The sequence below is a fragment of the Ascaphus truei genome, chromosome 2, assembly GCF_040206685.1.
Source record: "Ascaphus truei isolate aAscTru1 chromosome 2, aAscTru1.hap1, whole genome shotgun sequence".
Lineage (NCBI taxonomy): Eukaryota > Metazoa > Chordata > Amphibia > Anura > Ascaphidae > Ascaphus > Ascaphus truei.
This window is the reverse complement of record NC_134484.1, coordinates 53,793,701-53,819,384: the sequence shown is the minus strand read 5'-3', so window position 1 is coordinate 53,819,384 and position 25,684 is coordinate 53,793,701. Positions and strand designations below refer to the sequence as shown.

Genomic DNA, 25,684 nt, shown 5'->3' with positions numbered 1-25,684 from the left:
AATCAGATAGACAGAACAGCATTAGTTGACATAAATCGCAAGAAAACTAAAAAAGTGAGAGAAGGAGAATTCATACCTTTTATTACAAAATACAACAGTATGGCCCCGGAAATAGTAAAAACATTAAAAAAACATTGGGGAATCCTTCAGCGAGACCCCATATTACAATCTATTTTACATCCACAGCCCCAGATCATATATAAAAAAGCTAATGATCTAAAGGCTTCGTTAGCACCGAGTTGTCCAAATGATAGATTGAAGCGTAAAACGTTCACATGGCTATCTGATTTTAAAGGTTATTTTGTGTGTGGAAAGTGCACGGCCTGCAGTTATAGTGAGAAATGTATCAATTTCCATTCCACAGTTACGAATAGAACGTACGAAATTGGCTCATTTATCAACTGTAAAAGCAGGTTTTGTGTATATCTCCTACAGTGTCCATGTGGACTTCAATATGTGGGAAGAACGGGAAGACCACTGACACGTAGATTAGCAGAACACATCTATAACATTAAAAGAGGTTTGGAGACACACAGTGTCTCCAATCATTTCAGAATAGTCCATAATCAGAATCCCAAAGGTTTAATATGTAAGGGAATAGATTGCCCTAAATCTAATTGGAGAGGGGGTGATAGGTTAAATAATCTATCCAAGAAGGAAAGTTTTTGGATATACACTTTAAAAACCTTAGCCCCCAAGGGTTTGAACATAGAATTCGACCTGGCTTCATTTCTAAAAGAATAAACAGTCAATATGCCCTTTTTTATTTGCATTAATGCCTTTAGTTTCAACCACACAGGGTTTGGTTCATTTTATAAATTATATAGATTTTATTATGATTCATGTATGTTTTAATTTGTTGTATCACGTTTAGGTGTTAGTCTGCTGAGAATGTTGTTATCTGAATCCCAAGGTGTTAACATCCTTAGATACACATTGGTATACAGCGGACAAGTATACACCAACATGTGACACTTATTAGTATATCACTCGAATGGTTAATCATCTCTAGAGGGTATATAAAGAGAGACCAGCAGTAACTCCTCATTCCTTTGAGAAAGTGGCGTGCCTACGTCACGAAACGCGTTAGGGTGGGAGGAGTTAGGATCCCGTGAGAGCAGTGCAGTGCAGTCTCTGTGGCTTGATAGGTGAGGAGTCTGCCAGAACCATTGGTTGCAAACCGGAAAGCAGCCGAGTGGGGGGAGAGACTCTAATTACACCAAACCGGAAAAGATAAGCTGTGAGAGAGCCCTTCTCTTCCGGAGCAAGCACAGGAGGCACATTACAAGCTGCGGACGGCATCCTCATGATGTTTTGAAACGCATGTATTCATGTGAGTACATGTGAGTAACCATTCACTTGTTTTTAGTGCAGGCTAATCAGCCGGATTTGTAAGGCTTGTTTAAGCCGATTTTTAATAAATTTGTGACCCCCCTTTTTTGCCATTGTTCACTTTCCTTATCTGTGGGCTCGTAGAGTTCGGGTGATTCTGGGACTCACGAAATCCCAAGAGATCCAGGAAATACCCAGGGGATTCGTGGTATATAAGAACATAAAGGGAATAAAGCACAGATTGTCTCCACTGTACCCTGAAAGAGACACTCTTGTAAGTGTATTCAGTCCACACTGGGGAAGTTAAAATAAGGGGTTAACATCAAACATCAGTAGTACTGCGCAATGGTGTACCCTTTTATCAATTTCAAGTGTATTGAAGAATAGCAGCAGCAAAGAAACACTACAGCCATCCACTTCAAGTCTTGGACTTTGAGACACTCTTCAAAGACTGGTTTTGTTTCCTATGGACACAGTGACTCTTTAAACGGCAGGTATCCCTATTTCGCCTTCAGAGTCTTGTATGCACATTGAGGTTATTTGCATTGTGGGAAGCCTACGGCAGCTTTGGCCTCTTGTTAATCACAATTGGTTTGTTTATTCACGTCTATGTCACACTTTAATAGGTTTAGCGCTTGAGTTAGGGTAATCACTTCATTTTAGGATAATAAACAAGCGTGGATGAGGTATAGCGGCATCGGATTGGAGTCCTCAGAAGATCTCCTAACTGTGTGGCCTGTAGCTGTTACACACACGAACCGGCCTGTTCATGCGTAACGTGGTGACGTAATGTCCGTGACGTAATGCGTAATGACGCTCCCTCTTCATTACGCATTACGTCACGGACATTACGTCACCACGTTGCACATGAACAGGCCGGTTCGTGTCTGTAACAGCTACAGGCCACACAGTTAGGAGATCTTCTGAGGACTCCAATCCGATGCCGCTATACTTCATCCACGCTTGTTTATTATCCTGATGACCACGGATCGTCCACTATCCAGAGACTGACATCAGAGACGAGCAAAGACAAGTAAAGAAACCGGATGGTGGTGATTTATTCACGACATGCTTTTAACTTCCTTACCCTTGTGAGTGAGATTTCTCCCCCCCCCCCTTCTCCTCCCTTTATTAAATATACAGTTATACACTATGGGGCGTGCGCTCTCTTCTCTTTCTCCTATATATATATATATATATATATATATATATATTTCCCTGATTTAGGCCCTTAACCTCATTTACTTTTATTTTTTTATTTTTTTGTACATGTAATATGTTAGTTATTTATATTATCACTATTTTCAGTACATATTATCCTGTTGTATGATATGGTGTCAGGTTAGCTATATCCCCATTTTCTAATTCACTTAATTTTCCCTTATCCCCATCATCATATTATATATTATATATTATATTATATAATTTATTGTTTTGTATATGTATTTTTCATATTGTTTTGGTTATTTATAATTATAGGTTATTCAATATTTAAAATTTATCATTAGTTTTTCAGCAGGTGGTTATTTGTTTTGAAATGACAGATTGATATGTTCGTATGTGTCATTAGACATTATGCATTTTATTTTAAGTATGTTTTTATTCATATGATTTTATTTTTTACGTGCATTTTTATTCTATTTTTATTTTTCAATCAGCATTTTCTATGAACCTAATTACAATTTTTCACTTAGTTAATTGATTATAGTCACACTGTTTAGTATTAGCCTCCTTGTTTTCTCTTTATAATCTCTATTGCGGTATTTATCAGTACATAGAGTTTGCACCCATCAGCTTACTTACATTCAGCTGGATTTAGGGGTTGCTAGGACAACTATGAGGGTATATATGCATAGCCCTGCATCCCTTCCTCCTCACCCTTTGAAAAAGTCGCCCGTCTGCGACGAAACACGTCAGAGAGCGTCATCACGCATCACGCACGGACACTACGTCATCACGTATGCGCAGGAACAGGCCGGTTCGAGCGCGAAACAAGAAAACGGCTATCCAGCTTAGGAGACATTTTCTGGGACTCCTGGGACGTTTGCTGTGTAATATCCGAGGCACCGTGGAAATCCTGATGGATCACTGCCCCTTCATCTCCATGAGACCGATGGATTCTTGATTTTACTGCAGATACCGGATGGTGGTGATATTTCACAAAACGTTTTTAATTCTTGTACCCTTGTGAGTTATATTCTCCCCCCCCCCTTTCCCACCATTAAATGTGTGGTTTTACACTATGGGGCGTGCGCTCTCTCCTCTCTTTTTTTCTATATATATATATATATATATATATAATTTTTTTAAAAAGCATGCACGTTCAAACTTAAACTTCTTTGTGTTTTGCCACTGAAATAGTATTTTGATTTTGATGTTTATGCTTGAAGGAAAGACTTTTGTGAGTATAATTACAATTTAAGTGACAAATCACAAAGAAGATTCACTTTAAATGTGTACAGTATCCTTTTTTTTATGTCTCTTTAAAGGTTTACATAGACCCATACATTCTCTGTCCCATAATAAACAAAAGAAATTGCGCATTTAAAAAACAAATTGGTAAAATTAAATTTCCCCTGTAGTGTCTGGAATATCCAATGTTGGGGAAACCAGAAGTGAGGGAATGCAAAACTGAGAAATGCCACTCTAAGCATGAGGGTGAGGACGAGAATTCTCTGCTGGAGTATATCTGGAGTACATCGATATAGCATATCACATTATTTTAAAAAGTATTATACTATATAAGTATTTCTTCTGTGCATATCTATCATCAATTGGAGAAAAAAACAGAAAAGCCATCTACAGTATTGAAGGCTAAAACAAAGCCTTGCATAAACATAGCTGAATCCTTGCTTTTTCTCATTTATATTCTTTTGTGGCACCCTTTGAGTTGGTGATTTAGAGATTGGGTGGCAAAGCTTATGTCTCCCCATTTCATTAGTTAATAGAGGTATTCTTTCTGGCGTATACCTATATACTACAAGGAGACTCCATGGTAAACCTGTTGAGTAGGAAAAATTCAGCTCAATTGAAATTGAATCAACAGACACTGTGGGGCTTATGCAGAGAGGATAGATATGGAAATCGCGCCATCTTCTGGCCAAAAAACTCGGCACAAAACCTTTTCCTCCCGAGAACATGGCGCGATTTTTAAAATCCGGCAGAACTGTTTTCTGAAGTTTAAAATTCGCCAAACACGTGGCGAGAACCTGTAACTCGCCATGCTAATATAGCGTGGTATTCCAGTAGGACCGAAGCGCTTGAACGTGCCATTCTGCCCTATAATATGGCGTGTTCCAGGTCGCCAGAAAAACTTGGCAATTTTGCTACCATCTGTAAAAAGAAGGTAAAGCTGCTTTCTGCATACGGCCATAATTTACATCAAATCTGTGGCTATTTTATTGCCGTTTTCCCAGTAAATCTCGATCCTCTCTGCATAAGCCCCTGTTTTTAAATTCCCTTTTTTCTTGAAATTTAACTGACAAACGTATCCTTTTAAAGCCTGTTATAGTTAATCATCATGTATTTTTTTCAAGCAGTATTTCCAAATCATTGATTTACGCTCTGTAATACACTACACTGGTTACATTGGTATCAAATATTACCTTATTGTATGTACATCTTCACAAATCTTTCTGTTATTTTTTTTTCTCAATAAAGATAAGAAATGTAATTAACAAGATCCTAACATTTGATTTTGATGAAATCAGTAATACAATTAAGGCATCTAAAAGTAATCTGCATTAATGGCCAGAAGTGGGCACAAGTGCTACATAAGATTAGCGTGTTGCAAAAGCTGGGCCTTTTATTATTTTTGATTAAAGATGTGACCTCTTAATTATGTGGAACATGCAAGGATCACCAAATGAGCTATTATGTTATTGCCAAAAAAAACCTGTTAACAATTACAGCATGGATTGGTGATAATCCTTCCATGCCTAATTTACATAAATTGTATGCCTTGTTTACAACCTTACTTTATTTATATACCTATTATATCATCGTTCTATGTATTATTGTTCATAATATTTACATATAATTATGGAGTCATGTGTCATTTTATTTTGTGTGGTTGTGGTATTTAGGGTTGTTATAATAGTGAATAAAATGTATGTACTGTGAATGGTGAAAACTCATATTAATGCCAAGCTTATATACTTAAATAACATAGCTTTATATAGGAATTTTACAGACTGGGAGTAAAAAAAAAAGAGTCACCTCATATATTATATTTAAAAACTATGGTATTACATATGTGTATGTAGATGTGTCTATTCATGCATTTGTATGTGTTTATGGATATATATGCGAATCCTTAATTATTAATGTTTATTATCCTTCATTATGTTTATATATTATTTTATTATATGTTTGACTTATGGTATGTTCACTTCTTTATTTGGTGTTGATACCTTCTTAGTGTATATGTAAAGTATATTCTTTTACATATTCACTTCAAATCAATTCTATTATTTTGCTTCAACATTTAACACTTAGAAGTTTTGCAACTTCCTTTCTTATTAGTTTGTATTACACATTGATATTATGTTTCAACAATGTGTCTATTTCACTTTATTATCCTGACACTAGGGGGTACTGTTTCATCTGTATATTTGAGTTTGTCTTTACATTGTATTTATATTTTTTTCATTATTACTGTATATATATATATCTTTATTATTTATTTATTAATATCTTTTTTTTATCTTTATTTAGATTTTCAATGATGCATTTTTTGTCCTTTTTTTGCTTGTGTTTTTATATACTTTTGTTATTTTATTTTATATATTTACTTAGTTCATTTTGTTATTTCGTTTTTTTATGTCATTTAATGCTTCATCATTTTTTGCTTATGCTTGATTTGAATATTAGGCTTACTTCTCTATTTATTTATATTTTTTTTGTCCTGTCTGTTTCACCCCTTATGCAACTAACCCCTTGGCTCTGTGATTTGTCCCATTTGAGTCTCCGTAATCCATCATTTGGCTTGTAACAGCTGTAACTCGGGTGAAATTTATGCAAGCACACCTGTACCATGGGGATAGTTTGCTACTTAAGGCGGTCTTTTCACAAGTGAGTTTACTCTTTGATAAAGCACCCGTCGGGCGAGAAACGCATCAGAGGACCCTGTATTTTTTGTTTTGATGCTTTAATAAATACTTTTTATTGGACATCTGCTTCCAGCCCTATTCTCTGCAGTGATCATCCCTACACATGATTTTTTATTACATATTGTACATTTATTGTAACTTGGATTAATCCCACTTTAAATATGTTAACTACCTATTGTCAATATGGATGTACAGTAAGGGGATCAGAAGTCAATAATAATTATAATTGTTTGTTCTTGTTCGCTGCTAGTTTTACATAGCCATTTTTCAGACCACGAGGAATTGAACAATGGTCCCTTGCTTCAAACTCAGTGCTAGTCAGTGTCTTTACTCACTGTGACACTCCTTCTACCCTGTAGCTTACAAGATAGATACCCTATGATTAGAAGAAATTGCTAATGACTAATAAGCATTTTGCATTCAAATCTAAAAAAATGAACTACTAGTCAAGCAACAAATCTCCATGCATGAATGAAGAACTCAAAAATAAATCTCTTCATTTACAGTACTACCCTGATCCAGACAATAAATAATATAAAAGTGCAGCTAGTGCCAGACGACTATAAACGGAGGTAAGAAGATTGATCATCTTGGCACTTCTCTATTACATCACTTACAGTGAAATCATCCTCTGTATTAAGTCCAACCAGACTTAGCCAATGATACCAAAATGTGACAAAAGAGGCACCATTGGAATTATCATTTAAGACTCAAGGTCCAGAGGGAAACGGTTATTTTTGATGTGAATGTGTTTGTCAGAATTCACATATTCCCCATAAAATGAAACTTAAATAAAATTATTTTAGTAGTAATATTCACAGCATGGTCAATAAGGGCCTAACGGGCTTATTCTATATCCAGTTAAGCCACCGAATGGGGCATTTTTGGACCAAATTCCCCATTTGGGTAATGGGAAGTTTTGACCATGATTGTCCCATTGTCCATTTTGAGTATAGAATAAGTATAGAATAAGCCCCATAAACAGACAGACACTTAAAATCAATTATTCATTTTATTTTGTTTACATTGCACTGAAAATTTACATCATACTTTTACAAATATTTTTTTTCCATAAAAATATATTTCTTTACAAAAGTGTATGCATTGATATAAGAGGAGTAGCCAGTTGCAGAAGAAACATTGTTTGTTTTTTTTAAACAACATTAATTCATTTTGTTAAGGATGAAGAATAATAGTTATTGCAATCATTCTAACAACAAAAAAATAGCTAGTAATTAAACCAAATTCCTAGGAAACAGGTGGTGGTTTGGGTTCTTCAAATAAAACATAGCAACATATTATTTTAGAATCATTTAGAAATTTGAGCAGCATTCCTAGGTACAACAAATCATTTTGGTAGGCACTCTGTTGTCTGTTTAATGATTTCAAAACACATATTTTCACATAAATCACATTTAGTGAAAGAGAAAATAAACACAGAAGACACGCAAGCGTCCATTATATTCTAATATAGCCTGTTCCATTCGCTTAAATATTATACAATGTTTATGCTGCAGATACTAGGATTACAGGCATGAATTTGCAAATACAGTAAGAGTTGATTTTTTTTTAACTTCATCCAAAGGACAGTTTTTGGCTGGTAGAATAAACATCATGTATATCTAAGACTTGTAAAACTAATGTACAGATAGCGACCTTATCAGGGACTTCTATAGAAGGATTTAGAGCCTCTGCTGTATTTCTTAATGGTATTTGTAAGCAGATCTATTAGAATGATATTTTTTAGCATCCTAAACATGAATATGAAAAGTATAAAACTAGACAGAAGGAGCATTGCTTCATAGTCACCTTGGTTACGTTAGTGAAAATGATACAATCAACAAGAAGGACCAGTGAGGAAGAGGTTCCACAATCCTCTCAGTTACTAAAAATGTATACAATATTTACTAGCACACAAAATAAGACACACATAGACAAATAAATACTCATTAAAATGATAACATACAGACCCCTTGACTATACATATTGTCTTTCTATATGTGTAAAAATATGATAAGAGTAATTATAGCAGTTTGCAGGAAGGGAGGCAAAATCTCCTTTCCATGTAGGATGGCAACCAGGGTACCGTTAACATACAAATTAACATGTAACAACCGGATATTTTTCTCTCCGTGTGAAGCACAAGATGAGAAAGCATTGAGAATACAAGTAATAAAAACGCAGGAGCCTATGTACGAAGTTTACAGATGTTTACATTTTTGTACGTTGAAATGTCAGTGTTCAAAAGTAATAAAAACCTTCACAAAATGTGTGTCGTACTGTACGTGTGAAGACTTTCATGCACAGTAAATGCATCAAGAAAGGTTACTGAAAAAAACCTTAGCGTTTTTATTTCGTCTTAAATGTTACATATTTATTAATGGTATGTCAACTGTTGTAGAATTTGGTGTGTACTGCGTTAGTATGAAGAACTAAAAACCAGACTAACCCCACCTTTAAGGTGACAGAGAAAATGAATAAAAAAAGGAACGCAAGCCACACATTTCTTAATATATAGACCTGTGCGAATATGCTAATGTAATTCTGCCTTAACCCTCCTTCTTGCTTCATTACGCCCTCATCTTGTCGCAGACATACAGTACCCAAAAACACTGCCTGGTGCAGGAATATTTTAGTGCAAGTTGTGACAAAATAATAACTTTGCGCCTAAAATTTGCCGACGTTGAGCCCTTTATACATGACACATAGTTGTATTAAATACATTTTTTTATGCATTGCGTCATGTTGAATAGCTGATTGATACAAATATAAATTATTTGTATCATATCATTTATGATCGCTATATTGTGAAAATTAATACATTTTGGTGACCTATATAATGAAAGCATCCCTGCGGCATCTATTACACTTTTGTGTTGATACATAGCAACTTAATTTTCTGCTAACACTTTTAACAGATTTTTAGGGTTTACATCAAGTTGAACTTGGCAGAAGAATTCCATGAGCATTCTTTTTTTCATGAACACTCTTTTTTTAGTACATACCCTTAACATCTGCAAGTCTAGTACAGTACATTTATGTGTGCCAAAAAATGGAAAAAAAAAGGATGTTTGATGCTCATGGCACGGATTGAGAAATAGCAGGTTTGTATACACAAAAACCATTTTCAGTAAAATAATATGTACTGTATGTGCACCAATGTTACACCAAAAACATAATATGACCATACTGAGGTAAATATAGTCTGAAGAGTGATAAATATAGTCCTAAATGATTGTCTTTATACTGCTGCAGCAGTGATAAGATTGTGACAGTGAGCTTGGTGCCTCGTGCCACAAGGGGTGTTTGTTCTTGTGCTTTACACAGAGAGTGAGAATCTGGTGCCTCACCTGCACACTGCTATAATTACTCAGCTATATATATATATATATATCATATACAGTGACAATATGTTTAGGCAGAAGAGCTCGGTGTTCTTGTTTTGTATTTTATGACTTTTTGGCTTCAGCGTCTATTTTTGTGATACGTTTTGTACTGATAAATATTGTATACTTTTATGTGTTATATTGAGTAGCAACTCTGAGAATTTGGGCACCTCTACTTTCCATCCAACCACTAGTAATACTAGAATTGTCAACATGTGAACATCATCCTGTGACTATTTGGATGAATTTCATGCCTTGAATTTAAAGGTTTAGCCCATTACAGATTTTACAGGATTGGACTGAATGGATGTAAGTATTTCAATTCTAGAATGTCATAATCAATTTCTAAATTTGAATCACTGCCAGTGAAATGGTGAAAAACAGACCCATTAGCAGTATTGTGTACAGTTCTAGTTTGACAGTAACATCTTGTTGTTTAATCATCTGGTAATAATCTATTCCAGAAATATATTCATGACGTTAATAAAAGATGGTCTCAATCCACGAATTGTCTCAGAGCTGATTTATATTCCCATCATGATTGCTGTATAACTACAATTTCTCTTCCTCCTCCATTCTGCATTCAAATCTACTACAAAGCAGAGTGGTTTGCAGGCTATTTAATATTTGCAATGTTTTGTGCATTTACCCAATAAAAAATGCATGTTTGCCACAATTTGATTATACATATCCTTAAAATGATAAATGTTAAATTAGTAGATCTGGGATCTATTTGTCTCTTATCTGTTTAATTCTTCTGCCTGCAAAATTTGAGTGTTAATAGTGTAAAAAGAATGGATCACATTTATGAAAGGTAAAATTGTTCAATTGAATCCCTTTGCTTTGATACATACAGTATTCACATGGTGGTTATATAGTAAGAAGGGTTATTTACTAAAGTCTCCCAGCTGCAAAACCAGGGCAGACAAGATTTAAGGAAAAACTCCCATCGGGCTTCCTTTTTTTAAATATAAATATTGTGCTACTTTTCCCACTGCTTTTGCCCCAGTTATGCAGCTGAATGACTACTGTATATTAAAAAAGACCCCAATACCTCCTGGCTGCAAAACGGGGGCAAAAATCTATCAAAGAAAAACTTGCTCTTAATAGGATTTATTCCATTGATAAACCAATTGCAAAATTTTGCAACCCGTTTTTTTGCAGGGTGACTTTGATACATAACCCTCATAGTTAGCATGTTTTTGAACAAGTCTTGTTATAGTTTTTAGCCAGGAGACTTTGAGAAATAGACTATAGTGGGGACTATGTATAACAGTATAAAAAAGTGCAACAAAAAACATCTGTACCAGATGTACTGAACAGCATACCTAAGTGTCTAACATTTAATGCAATGCCTTAATTTAGAGGAAATGGTGGAAAATTCTGCAAATATAAAATGACAAAAAATGAGCAGCTGGGATTGCGGCTTTAAAATTTCCCTCTAAAAATTAAACAATTAGCCAATATAAGCATTTTTGTTTTTATTTGTCCTTCAATAAATGTGGTGCTGTTTTTTTTAAGTGCTTTACCATTTTTTTGTTAAGAGATTTTAAGATAGTAAGACAAGCCAATACTGAGAACTATACATTTCAAAACTAGTTTTAATTCTTACTGTGTGTCTTCTCTACATCATACCATTAAGTTCAGTGTCATACAATATGACCCATATTGAGTGAGTTGACACTAGGGACAGGTAGTGAACATGAGAGAGAGAGCAACCTATTTAGTAGGGTAACCCAATGACTTGTATACCTCCCAAAACACTTCTCTACACATCTGATGGAGGGAAACTTGTGAGCAGATTCGAAATACCTGGGAAATATGCAAATTTTCTTTGTCAAAACCAATGTTTCAGGTTCTATTCAATAAAAATGTCTCATTTTTCGTTGACTGGTCAATTGCAACCAAATGTTTTGGGCTAAAGAGTGCTATCCAAATTCTTAGCGAATTTTCAAAAGTTTCAGTGAAAATAGGCAAAGTGAATTTGGAAGTGAATAAAATGTGTGTTCACGGCGCAAACTAAATGAAGTGAATAATAAAGTGTATAATAAAGTGATTGCACGGTTTTAAATAATACCAGCCCTGCTGAGTGATGTTGTGCACTCCTCCGTTGATCCAGGGTCTCATAGGTTAAACCGCCATCACAGATACATGTAGGAAAAAACACATACAGAAATGCTGGTGCAATAACGTTTTATCTCCAAGCAACAAACAACACAAAGGGGATAAGGTAAACTCTCACTCTCCCCCAAGGTAGCGTGCAGGGAGTGACTTGGGCTGCACTCCAACCCTAACTCTGCTCTCATCAGCAGCTGGTACTTTCTTCCTGCCTGGTCATCCGCACGCAGTCTTTCCCGTCTGCTTCTCTCACCAGCAGGCGCTATGGAGACCTCTGACCTCAGCGCTGTATTGTAGAGGGGTTGGTATGGTGGCCTCCAAGGTCCAAAAAGCCCAACTAGTTTCGCCAAATCAGTAGGCTTCTTCTGGGATTTGGCAAAACTAGTTGGGCTTTTTTGACCTTGGAGGCCACCATACCAACCCCTCTACAATCCAGCGCTGACGTCAGAGGTCTCCGGTGAGAGAAGCAGACGGGAGAAACTCTGTGTAGATAACAAGGCAGGAAGAAAGTACCAGCTGCTGACGAGAGTTAGGGTTGGAGTGCGCCCCAAGTCACTCCCTGCACGCTACCTTGGGGGATAGTGTGAGTTTACTTTAACCCTTTGTGTTGTTTGTTGCTTGGAGATAAAATGTTATTGCACCAGAATTTCTGTATGTGTTTCTTCCTACATGTATCTGTGATGGCGGTTTAACCTATGAGATCCTGGATCAACGGAGGAGTGCACAACATCACTCAGCAGGGTTGGTATTATTTAAAACCGTGCAATCACTTTATTATTCACTTCATTCCGTTTGCGCCGTGAACACACACATGAGCACCTGATATATAATGCACATGAAGCACTGGAACATTGCACTTTAAATAGCTGAATATTTGTCACTTGTCACTAGTTTAAGTTTGCGCCTTATTTCTTTATCTTTGCAAAGTGAATTTGGGCAAGATTGGGCAACTCTGCTGACAAATTTTTATAGAATTTTTCATATAATTAAAAATGTACTGTATGCACTATTGATTACAAAAAAAAAATCAAGGGAACTTTCCTGAAGTGGACCAGGACAAGGGGTTACCACTCCAGTAATAGAAAGGTGGACATTTTCTCATTAGTAAAACCAGTATAATAATTTTGATGAATTTAATCGCTCAAAACATTTATGGTGCTTTGTATTAAAGTCTCACCTACAAAAATAGGGAAAAATAGATGTATCAAGAAAAAAACAGCTTCCATAAATATGTCACGGTCTGCAACATTTCTGATGTATAGCAGGGTTTTTTGATATTTTTTGATAAATAACTTTCGAATTTAGTTCTTTGGTAAGAATTATGATATTTTACTGCAAAATGTTAGTAGTAAAGAACAGTTATGATTAAGGGATCTGAAAGTGATTAAGCTTTAGGACACAAAGGCCCTTTTACAATATGATATGAATGTTTAATGTGGTCCTATTACCTACTTTATGCTCTCATGTATAAGCATGTTATACTTCTTATCTAAGTTTATACTTTATATTGTATAGTTAAGAGTATACAGCATGGACAGCAAATCCTCTGTATGTGTACAGCAAATTGGCTGTTTCAGTTTAAATACGTTTGTTTTTTTAGAAAGCAGCAAATAAGGATCTGCAAATGAGGCCTGTTATGACATACACTATGGGTATCACTGTTTGGGGAATACAATATGAATTAACCTTGTTCTGGATGGATTCACTAAGCCACAATTTGGGGTTTGCACAGAATCCAGCCGTTAATGATGGATATGGCTGTGTTACCCCCTTAGTGAATTTCGTCTTATATGTTCATTCTAATATACAGTATGATGTTAGGAACATTAATTACAATGCGACCAAAAGCACACATTTGTTCTTATTAAAAGGTCTCAGAGAAAGCTGTAATTTCGATGTTCCACGCTGAAAATAAACATGCAGCAATCCAAATCGGTCTGAGTATCACTATGCACGTCCAGGCATCGATAACCTCTTTGGTTTAAATAAATGACCCCAAAACATTATTGATGGCTGCCACTAATAAAAGGTGCTGACTCTATCTTCTGCTAAGATTTTCTAACCCTTAAAAAAAGCAATGCAAATAAACTGTAGATAACGACGGTTTAATTATTGTAGATTAGAGGCCAGAACTGGTAAGTACAACAGAAAAATGTGCAGATTTTTACAAATGTAAAAAAAAAATGTAATTATATTTTTCAGAGAAGAAGCAGTGTAGAGTTAGAAGTGAATAGTTATATTCAGCATCATTATATTACGGTGTACATTAAGTTGAAAGATGAGTCAAAATATATTCCCCATGAATATAGTGTTAACCTTAACATGCATAGCATGGGTTATATGGTTAACAGCATTTTGTGACTAAGGCTCACTAATGGTGAGCCACATGGAAACCAATGCTCAAATGGTAGGGGAGACAACAGAAGGATGTTTCTAATAATTAGATTATGTTAAGGAGTGGCTCAGTGAGCAAAGACATAGACACTGTAATCAATAACTGAGTTTGAATCAGGGAAGCCTGGATTCAATTCCCAGTGTCAGCTTCCTGTGACCTTGGGTAAGTCACTTTTATCTCCCTGTGCCTCAGGCACCAAAAACATAGATTGTAAGCTCATGTGGGTAGGGACAGTGTCTATAAAAATTGCTATGTTCTGCACACTCTACTGTAATTGTGAATTGCTTTGAGCCCCATTGGGAGAAAAGCACTATATGAAATAAAAATTGTATTATTTGGATAGCACTTCAATATTGTTTTAACTAGTGACTTGCTACCATGGTGTGCACATGAGAAATGTCATATAATCAATAACTGTTTATGAGTTGCTGTCAATAGAAAATAAATAGGAAACAAAGACACCTCTTCTGTTTCCGCTGCTTTTAGTTGAAGGGACCTTATGCAAAATGGAACACTTAAATTGACAAGGGTCTCTACTTTTTTCATGGTGCCAAATCACAAGAAAATAATGTACTGATGCCTGTTGTTAAACTTGTCTCCAGTAAGTATAGCTATTTCCTACCTTATATCTTTTTCCATACATTTTTAATAGTTTATAAAGCACAGTAAATACTGATAGTGGATGCTCCTCCAATATATGCAAATAAGTTTAAAGTTTAGAATAATCTCCTTTAAAAAAAAAAGAAAATAAACTGTAATTAAGCACTCATAGAGTGCAGTCGATTCTTCTGGAAAACTCTCCATGTTGCACATGAAGAATAATTCAGTCCCATCCGGCATAAAACACTCTTCTTTTCTTCCTCAGGAAAATGTGACCCCATAGGTTCTTAAAAATGTGCTTTAATAGTACCAGTGAAACAAACAGTGCACTGTCTTATGTCTCAATTTCCCGGCTTCCAAATCAGATTGAACATTCCAGCATTATACCATTGTGCAGACAGTGTTCAAGTTGGGGTCAAATCTCACTGCTTTCCCTTCTACAGACTTTGCATTCGTGTCATACATTGGGTTTTCAAATGCTGCTTGACCATTATTATTTTCATGAACAGAGCATCCTGTATATTGTGTTTTGGGTGCAGCCCTGTTGGAAAAATATACAAATAAAGAACATTACATGCAGAACAAAGGTCATTGTTTTCATTTGAAAAAAAAAAAAACAGAAGGGATTTTGATGATCTCCAGTACCTCATAAGGAAAAAATTATACGTTGCATGATACCTGATGAACTTGTAATAAAAAAATAAACTTGGGGCTTAGCTGTTTAAATAGCACTGGAGGTTATTATACTGCAGTTTTTTGCACCTACTGTATAACAACGTATTGATTACTATTATTAACATTTATTTGTAAAGCGACAACATATCCGGCCGCTACTCCTTCTCTTACAGTGCACCCCAAAACTGGAACAATCTACCATAGACTCTAACATCCACCAACAGTTTAAGTTCTTTCAAAATTAGAGCTATCTCACATTTTAATCTGGTCTGTAACTGTTACATACACCTATAATAAATATTATCTCTAACTGTGCATGCAATGTCTTGTATATAATGTATACCCTGTTCACTTTTGCAACTGTATTTGTAACCATGTTTAATTTGTCTTCACTCTATGCCCAGGACATACTTGAAAACGAGAGGTAACTCTCAATATATTACTGCCTGGTAAAACATTTTATAAATAAATAAATTAATAAATATTCCACAGTGCGACACAGTGGGCTTAGTATGTTATCTCACCTTTGTTTGTAAAGATAAAATCCAAAACCTGCAAATATTAGGGCGAAGAAAGGCACCAGAATAGCAATGGCCACAGAGCTACTATTTGTACCGTGTGTTTGATTTGTAGAGTTATCCTCTGACATATTAACCCCTGTGAAAAACAAAAAAAATGTTTTTTTAAAAGTTTAGTTTTAAACCTTTACAAGATGACAGGTGACATATAAAGATGGGCACTTTCCCTGTTGTTTTGATTATTTTGTTTAATTATGTAAAAAAAATTCAACTTACGCAGAAATTTGGGGTGAAGTTTTGTTCTCAAACTCACCCACTACTGTATATACAAAAATATTCTAGAATGTAAGGGATACTGTAATTTGCTGAACTCAAGGTAATGATAATTTAATCTGATGTTAAGCCTATGCTAATGAGATGCACAGTGACAGTTGTTTGTGGATACTGTATGCGTTAAACGCGGGGAAAATAACGATCAGTTATTAATTTACGTAACCTGGCATTATTTGCGCTAATTTAGAGTTTAGAGGATTTGGGGCCTGAGAAGGTGGATGATTAACGGAGATGGTCTGAATAAGAAGAGGAACAAGGAGCTATTACATTACAAATACAGACATAATATTTTATCTACCAGTATAGGCATACCCCGCCTTAGCGTACGCAATGGAACCGGAGCATGTATGTAAAGCGAAAATGTACTTAAAGTGAAGCACTCCTTTTTTTCCACTTATCAATGCATGTACTGTACTGCAATCACCATATATGTGCATAACTCATGTAAATAAGGCATTTGTAACATGCTCTATAGTTTCTCCACTTGCGCACAGCTTCGGTACAGGTAGGGAGCCGGTATTGCTGACAGGCGCATGCGCGAGTTGCTGTTTGCCTATTCGGCAATATGTCCTTACTCGCGTGTGTACTTAAAGTGAGTGTCCTTAAACCAGGGTATGCCTGTATAACATCTTATTTTGATCACAATAAAAACGATTCAAAACAATATATATGTACCTACTGTACCAAAGAATATGTCAAACACACATATGTATAGATTTTTTTTTATATATTCAGCATAGAATAATGTTGTATGCATTCAAATGAAATATTATGTGTGTCCAACTAATGAACTTAATGATAGCGCAATTTTTGTATAATAATTTAATTTAAAAATAATATATTTTATTAGTCAACATAATAGGATATAATTTATTAAATTTTTAATCTATTGCAGATGGATTAAGGCAGTTAATACAATCTAAAAAATATGAAACAATTTGATCTGCTCTCTGAGGGTATGCATTATATATCCTAAGAGAAAAAGAGATGGATGCAATTTATAGTTTAATACTTTCTTTTAAGTATGAAATGACAATTTTCTTACTTTAGTTGCTCAGAAGTTCACAAGGGAACAGGTTATTTTACCGTGCTAGTGAATAATTTGATTGTAAATATGAAGCTTCTGTTTATAGTAAATCTATAAAAATAAACAGGTGTTTTTTTTTCTTTACTGTAGGCTACATTGTTTTCAGTAGCACTGACAAAAATTGGCAAACAAACCATCCATGAATCCTTTATGATATAAACTAATGTTATAAAATGCTTTCATTATTTATATTTTAAACAGAGCTGTAGGTATTGCTTAAATGTACTGAACTTGGACACCAGAGATAATTGGGGAAATTTCCTGAAGGCATATTGATTTTTTTGTGAAAAGGTTTACAGGATCTTAACAATCCTTCAAATTACACATTAAAAAAATAGAAATAACTGTATCAAATGACAAAACAGTTCACTATTTGTAGGACTACAGTATTATTACAATGTAGCTATTGAACAATTTGTTCGCATTCTTTTGAAATATTTGCATTTATGTATTATGTAACGGTAAGATATTTATTACTTTACAGTTCCAAATAAACATTTACTTATACTTCGGAGTCCAAACTGTCCGTAATCTTTCCCATGTATGAATCCTTGAAAAACATATGTAGCTCCATCAGGTTCAGCAGACACCTATAGAACAGAAACAAACGTATATATATATACTGTATAGGAGGAAAGAGATTGGTGTTTATAATATTTTGGAACATGTATAATGTAGTTATCACCAATAGGGTAACCCCTGTAAGCCTTTGTGCTGTTTTGAAATGCCACCACTGTTGGAAATCCCAGAACTCATTTGCCGTTCTCTGCATGTTGCGGTTTTGCATGATCATGTTTTTGTTTCTGTGTGGAGAACTGCTGACATGTGAGCAAAAGAGAAAGTATCCCTTCTCTAAGGGACTGATTTAGTATACTCTGAAACAACTGATCGCACTGAATCAGCCCCTAAATTGCAGGGTTCAAATCTGAAGGCGCCAGATTGCTGTGATTATATGACTACAGACAATTAAATTGAGCACATCAGTCCCACGGTACTGAAAAGCAATTGCACTTTCTGTCTCTGTGGATTATTTACAAATCATGGACAAAGTGAGTTTTTCCTAGGGATCAGCAACATTATATTTATTAATGTATGAAATAGTTATTCCAGTGTGAACAATTACAACCATAAACAGTATAACAAATCTATTTGTCTCTGTTTTAGGCTTTTCATTAACTCCATATGTATTAGATTCTTTCATTTTTGAGTATAATTTTTGTTCAATCTGATAAATTCTTAAAAGCTAATATACAGTATATTCCCTATTTTATGTTATATACTGATATGACATTCCATTATTTTTCTAAGCACTGAAGATCCTTGGTCTTGTGCGTCAGAGTCTAAATGTTGGTTTGGTGGTGTCTATGGCTCTGTTCATCTGTACCAATTAAAGAGCACACAGGCCCTGCTGATTTAGATACGGTTATGACAGAATAGACTACCGCTAATAACATAAACCAAAAGAGAAACACTTTGTAAAAAGAAAGGAAGTAAATTACACCAAGAAAATACAATCACTGAAATATTCGAGGACAGACTGTAAAAAGGGAATGAAAAGAGACTTCAGGTAGTTCTCCTATGTCAAAGTAAACCTCGTCTATACTGTATATTAAGAAGTGTTTTGAGAAGGTTGACATTCCTACCCTAATGGAAATAGATTACAACTACCCTTTAGTATACTGTATGCCTAAAAGAGATTTCAGGGTAGATATTTGGCCCAAACTGAGAAAAAGAACTGATATACCTGGTTCTACTGTGTTTGTCTATGGAATGCACACAAATGCTTCACCTACAGTATGAGTACTCATCCATTTCTATTCTGCCCAATGTATCAGGACACTTTGCTCCATATTTTCCTTATATGCACCAGCTTGTAATTTGAGAGTGTCAATGGGAGGTAGGGATAACATAGCTGATTAACATACTGTAGCATAATGAAATTGAATGTACCCAAGAAAAAAGAACCCCGCTCTTGTAACACTCAAATACCACTAAGTGGAGAAGGTGAGTATGAATGATTTAAAAAAAATCCTTTTATTATAACTCAATTAAAATAATGGTATAATGGTATATATAGCGCTGAATTGACACTACAACATTAAATTGTTGCTTGTGTAACGGTTGGACCCCCCTTGTCTGACCCACCCAATCTCACATTGGCCCGTGTAGTCTAACCGGTCCCCATTACGTGATCGTGTATGGTGGTGCACCTGCAAGTAACAGGACTCCTGAGTCTCCCGCTTGATGGTATTAGGGGATGTCATCAGGACAGGTAGCTGAGGTAGTGGGTGCGAGTCCAACTTACATCATGTGCAGCGCCTCCACCTCATCAGGATCTATGCTTCCGCAGGGAGATGGTCCTGGTGAGGAACTCCTTCTCGGTGGTGACTGCCACTGTAGATTAATCTCACACTCACACAGTGGGGGTTTCTTTAACAAGGGCATCTTATTGATGATCTGATTCCAGTAGACTGCCCCATGCAGCTTTCAGCTCTAGCCGCACATTTCTCTGTGCTGTCCCTTTGCCAGGTACTGCCCTCCTTAATTGGAGTGGGATCCCCTCTCCCGTTAGGGAGATCACCCCTGTGCCAGGTCCCTGGACACAGTGTGGCCTAGACAGGCTTGATTTGAATATTCGTGCCACTAGTTACATCACAAGGGTCACAAAACTATCCTGCAATCCTTTTGCAACAACTGCAACCACTGCTTTTCAACAACACTTAACTGACAGTGTTGTGCCTTATATACCTCAGGGGGCAGGCACATCTCTGACGTCACTATCCAGGGACTCAGAGCATGCAGCCACTCCCTTCCATACACAGGGCACCTCACCAGGGTGTGAGGGAAAACCTCCATAACTACTGCTGGCAGGCCTGTAATTACCAGGGCTTACTGCCAACAGGGAAGATGTCTGTAGTCCATTATTATGCATGGCTACACTTGTATTCACAGTTTAAAAGATAATTAGTTTTCAGCTAATATAGACATAGACATGAGGGTTAGTTATATTTTTGGGTGTTCCAAACCACAAACCTCAAATCACAGCATTACGTTTACTGGTATCAGAGTAACTAGTGTGGTCTGAGTCATTCTAATTTGCCTAGAAATCTGCTTAGCAACTTTTAGAGGATCTCTGATCTGGTTTCAAATTAAATCAATCGTGGACCTGAACACAGAACCGCCCACAGCTATAGGGATAATTAACCCCCAGCTAGCTTTAGTGCCAATTACATTGACTCTTACCGAACACAGGCAATGTTTTAGGATATATGTTATAATGTCAATTCACCGCTATTTATACCATTATATCATTATTTTAATTGAGATATAATTAAAGGATTTTTTAAAATCATTCATACTCACCTACTACACTTAATGGTATTTGAGCTGGGTTTCTTTTTTCATGGGTACATTGCTAGTCTCTATATCCCAGCAGCACCATACCCTCACAATATTACTATCTATATCAGCTGAACAGGGGTTACCGCCTATTCCCTACCCCCACCCTCCCCCTTCCCTATAGGTGTACCATCATGAAATGCATCATATTCTGTGACACTGTACTGCAGTATTCTGTAATTTATTTTAATCTCAATTTTATTATTTTTGGTTCTGAAAAAACAGAAAGTTCTTAGGTGGCATAAACTTCTCTGGCTAATTATGTCTGTCAGATGTAAAATAGGCTTCATACAATGTATGCAACTATGAACAGAAATATTGTGCACTACAGTACATGATGTTGTTTTATGAGTGCATCAAAATTACATTATCTAGAAACATAGTAATATAGCAAATCTTCTGAAGTTATTCTTGCTCATATAGCATCCATGTTCAGTACTGAAAGACTTAGACTAATGAAAAAAATAATCCTTAAAAAATGTAATTAATATGCTAAACTGTAAAACTCCACATTCCACAGATAGCTCACATAATAAATCATATTGAATATATTATCATAATCATGACTTTCTTGTCACATACCTTCAAATCAGTGTGTTTACTTGGTTCTAAACCCATACCTCTAGATTTGCAATGACTCAGTCACTCAGTCATTATTGCTAATAAATAAAACATAGTCTGAAATGGCATATGTATTTGGCTCATAATTTCCTATCAAGTTAAGAATAAAAATAATAATAATATAACTATAAATTCAAATACTTACAAATCCATCCATGGTCCATCTCTCATCATTCATCTGGTTCACGGTGGTTTGTACAGGTGATTTAATTAAATATATATGGAGCATCAGACGTGCTTCTTGGCTTTTATAAACCCCTGTAGAAGTATAAAAAGTGTATTTGAGTGTTTTATTTTTTTAAATTGCAAGGTACAACATTAAACCACGAGAGAAATAAGAGAACATAGACCATAAACCATAGAGAAAATAAGTTTCTCTATCCTAGATAGAGCAATAATGTGTAGACCATTGATGAATGTTCCATAAAGAGCATGTGTCAGCAAACCCAATATAAATTATATGACAGCAGTTTATTAGTTTTATTACAAGGAAATATTTCAATTTAAATACAATATGTTCCATTACAAAATTACAACCATTGAAGCGAATGAAGGTGCAGTTTGGTGCATGAGTATTAGCACAAAAAGTGCACATGACTATCATTTCTTATATGCTTTAAAATGTGACTACATTTAATGTGACTACATTAATCTAATAAAAATATATAAAGTAATATCAACACAGTAAACAAAATCATCAAGTATAATAAAAGTATAATTAAAGTAACATTATTATACAACAACATTTTAAAAAAAAATATTGAAAAAATTACTTTCCTAGTGGAAAGTACAGTACTGTAGTACTGTATATCATTGGAAGTTGCCAATTTTGCTGTTTTTGACCACAGTTTCCAATTGCAGTCATTAGGGATTTCTAGACAAAATATTTTCAGCATATACTGTATGGAATAAGTATAAGTGGCACATACTGTACATCAAGTGCCTGTACGGGTTATCTCCATTGAGTTGAAGTGTTAACTCCATTGACTTGAATAGGAGTTATTGTCGGAACTGGTGCTATAACCCATACAACGTTTGATGCATGTGCCCCTAAGTCTCCAATACTTAAGTTATGTACAGTATGTTTTTGTATCGTGTATGTACAATGTAAGCATCAGGTGGGCCTTAAAACTTTTCACTATGTCTGGCAAATAATTTGTATTGTCTTTATGGTATTAGTACCATGTTTTAGTCAAACTATATTTGTATCTGTTCTTTCACCTGTTACAATATAATCATGTAATAATATAGATTGTTCATGCTTAGTTTATTGGCAAAATAAAGGCTTTGTGGATTTAAGGTTTGTGCCAATGAACAATAATTATTACATTATGTGATACCATTTACAGTATGTGGATTCAGACTGGCATTAAATATATTCACATGGCACAGTAAGATTCCCCCTGCTACTTAAAGGCAAACTAAACAATATTATTTTACAATATATTTTCAAACAATACCAAGAATGTAATTTGCAATGATACAAGGGCTCATTTAATATTTACGATATACACATGTAATGAGTATTAACAATATTAAGATGCACCTGCACTTAGTATATTTTTGAGGTGTAATTGAGTGAAAACACAAGTTCAGGCCATTTATACTTTTTGATCTACAGTATCACCATGTTTTAACTTCAGGTCTGAAAGCCAAACTGGGATATGCACATTAGAAGTTAAGTAGGAGCTTATACTAATATGATGAAGAATCACTTTAAGGGTAGTTTCCATGCAATAGTGCCCCAATCAGCACTATCATAGTTAAATGAATTAACCCCTTAAAATTAGCTACAATCAATTCCAAGGTGTGCAGTGATTCTAGCTATGTTCTAAAACTGTTTTAGAACATCACAATTGCTATTAATTTTAAAATACAGTTACTGTATGTTTCTCAGAAGTAGGAAACTAATGCATGATTTTACAATGACATATCTGATTAGGAAACAAAATAGAGAGAAGGTAATTGGTAAAAGAACAGACCAAGAAAGTGGAATTACACCATTAGGATATGTCTATTTTAGTGATTACATTTCTGAGAGTAAATTACAATCATTACCTGAAAGAAGAAACTCCATGTTACTACTGATAAGTGTTGCATTCACCCTTCCTGTTGACACATTGTAGTTGGTGACTGTCAAATTCATTGGGTTATTCTTTCCTTTCAAATTGTAGAAGCCTTTCCATATGTAATTCCGAGCAAATACATCATCTGGAACTATGTAGAGGGTACATTTTTGAATGTGTTACAACACTTATACAATACAATGTCCAATATTTTTATTTCAATAGCTTTTTCATCAAGGACTAAAGTTAATAAAGACTAACCACAACTTAAGTCAAATTTCCCATTTCGTACCATTGAGTTAACAAATGACAAACAACTTAATTTTAATCTCAATATTGAACATGTAAAAGTTAATGTTTCCTCAACAATGCAGCTAATAATGAAAGAGCTTTATAATTAAATGATAAAACAAATACAGTACATTGGCTCAGATACTCTAAGCTCCACTAAATCATGGGTTACTGTACCTGTTTACAAAAGAGGATCCATTAGCTTATTTCCCAAGTATCACAAGTGTGCCCAGTTTGTGTGCGCGTGTCTCTCCACATGTTCTCTAAAGGTGTGATCTCACTTTATTATACAGTATGATCACTAAAGAACATTAAAAGTTGTTTTAACTCACTATTACAAATGTATTCATATTGGTGTTATACAGTATCTACTATAAAATAAAACTTTATACAAGAACAGTCAGAAAATTGAAAATCATCTTGCAACTTGACAACATCTTGGCCTGTGTCCTAATTGGGCAGAGAATATTTCTACATTTACAAGAACTAAAATGCATGTTGTAGCATCAGCAGCAAAGTGGCATCTTCTTTTTCCTACAGTATATGTCTCGAGTCTTGATGTCAAGTCTAAAATATTTCTGTTGTGCTTTGACACCATCTGATATTTGGGTACCTGCCAAACTCCCTTGCTGATTCCCTTGTCACTGCCATTCACAGGCAAAACCACTGTCCTTAACTTTTCCAGCCTACAACAACCTCTAATAGCTGACATCCTGCAGCTGATGAAGGGCCATTTCCCAAGTACCATTTTAGCATGCTACCAATACACCACAAATTGTACTATGGTTCTTTCACACGATAAAGAACTAACAATATAGTAATTCTGGATTTACATTATCTGTTTATCTCATCTAAGAGAGGCTCTATTTGAGAATAAAGCTGTTATTCTAATAGATAAACCAAGCTAATATGATAACTTTTAACAATTAGATGTATATTATCCACGTAACATCTTGAATAAATGCCCAACTTCCTTCAAACAACAGCATAATTTCCCAAGAAAGACAGAAACATAAAACGATATATGTATAACTTGGCATACCTAGGATCAGATTCACAAAGCTCTGTTGATAACTTAACGTGGCGTTACTTAAATTAATAGAAAGATTAGCGCTAATGCTTTGTTATAGTTAATGCAGGGATTTAGAATGATGTTTGTTAGGTCATAACTAAATCTGGTGTAAATCGCATCATTAAGAATTACAAATTTAGCGCGCCTACGAGTTTCCAACAGATAGCTTCCTACACGTTGACATCAATCTACCACGATGCTAATGTCTATAAATTCAGTGAATTGCCACGCAGAGCACCATTTTTTCTTAGAACATGGACATCATGGCAGAACAGGCTTCTGCTGTGCTCCATCCAAAGAAGGATCTGTTTGAGCACATTATGTGAGGCTGAAATAAATGTCATGGTCATTAATAGTGTGGACCATTAAGGCAAACTCTTCAGAGAGATTGCATAAAAGCCCCGAGCATCTAAAACATAGCATAAGAGCCCAAATATTTCAAAACATAATAGTTGTGTGCCATAGTCAGAGAACCACAAAAATGGTGAAGCAAAGGTGGGCAGAAAACAGACAGAAGCTTCTAAAGAAACTTGCTGGGTATGCAAGGAAATCAAAGAGAGGATACTCCACACCAGAACTGTCCCTGACTGATTCTGAGTAGCTCATGATGGAAGTGGAGGGCATAACTGGTTTTATTAAGACATGACTCTCTGGCTGCCTTAAGCACTATTGTGATTAGC

General features: G+C 35.3%; 1 protein-coding gene across 6 annotated transcripts in view; it reads right to left on the bottom strand.

The window, feature by feature from the left end:
* Positions 1-12,658: 12,658 nt before the first annotated feature.
* The window catches only part of CSMD3 (CUB and Sushi multiple domains 3), a 1,548,521-nt gene continuing 1,535,495 nt past the window's right edge, over positions 12,659-25,684 (bottom strand). For all 6 annotated transcript variants that reach the window (XM_075582415.1, XM_075582410.1, XM_075582412.1 and 3 more), the window contains 5 exons: positions 23,634-23,792; positions 21,721-21,833; positions 18,058-18,145; positions 16,142-16,274; positions 12,659-15,483 (listed from right to left, as the gene is read on the bottom strand). In XM_075582415.1, coding sequence (XP_075438530.1) covers positions 15,324-15,483; positions 16,142-16,274; positions 18,058-18,145; positions 21,721-21,833; positions 23,634-23,792 — 653 coding nt within the window. In that variant the 3' untranslated portion in view covers positions 12,659-15,323. The remainder of the gene's footprint in view (positions 15,484-16,141; positions 16,275-18,057; positions 18,146-21,720; positions 21,834-23,633; positions 23,793-25,684) is intronic.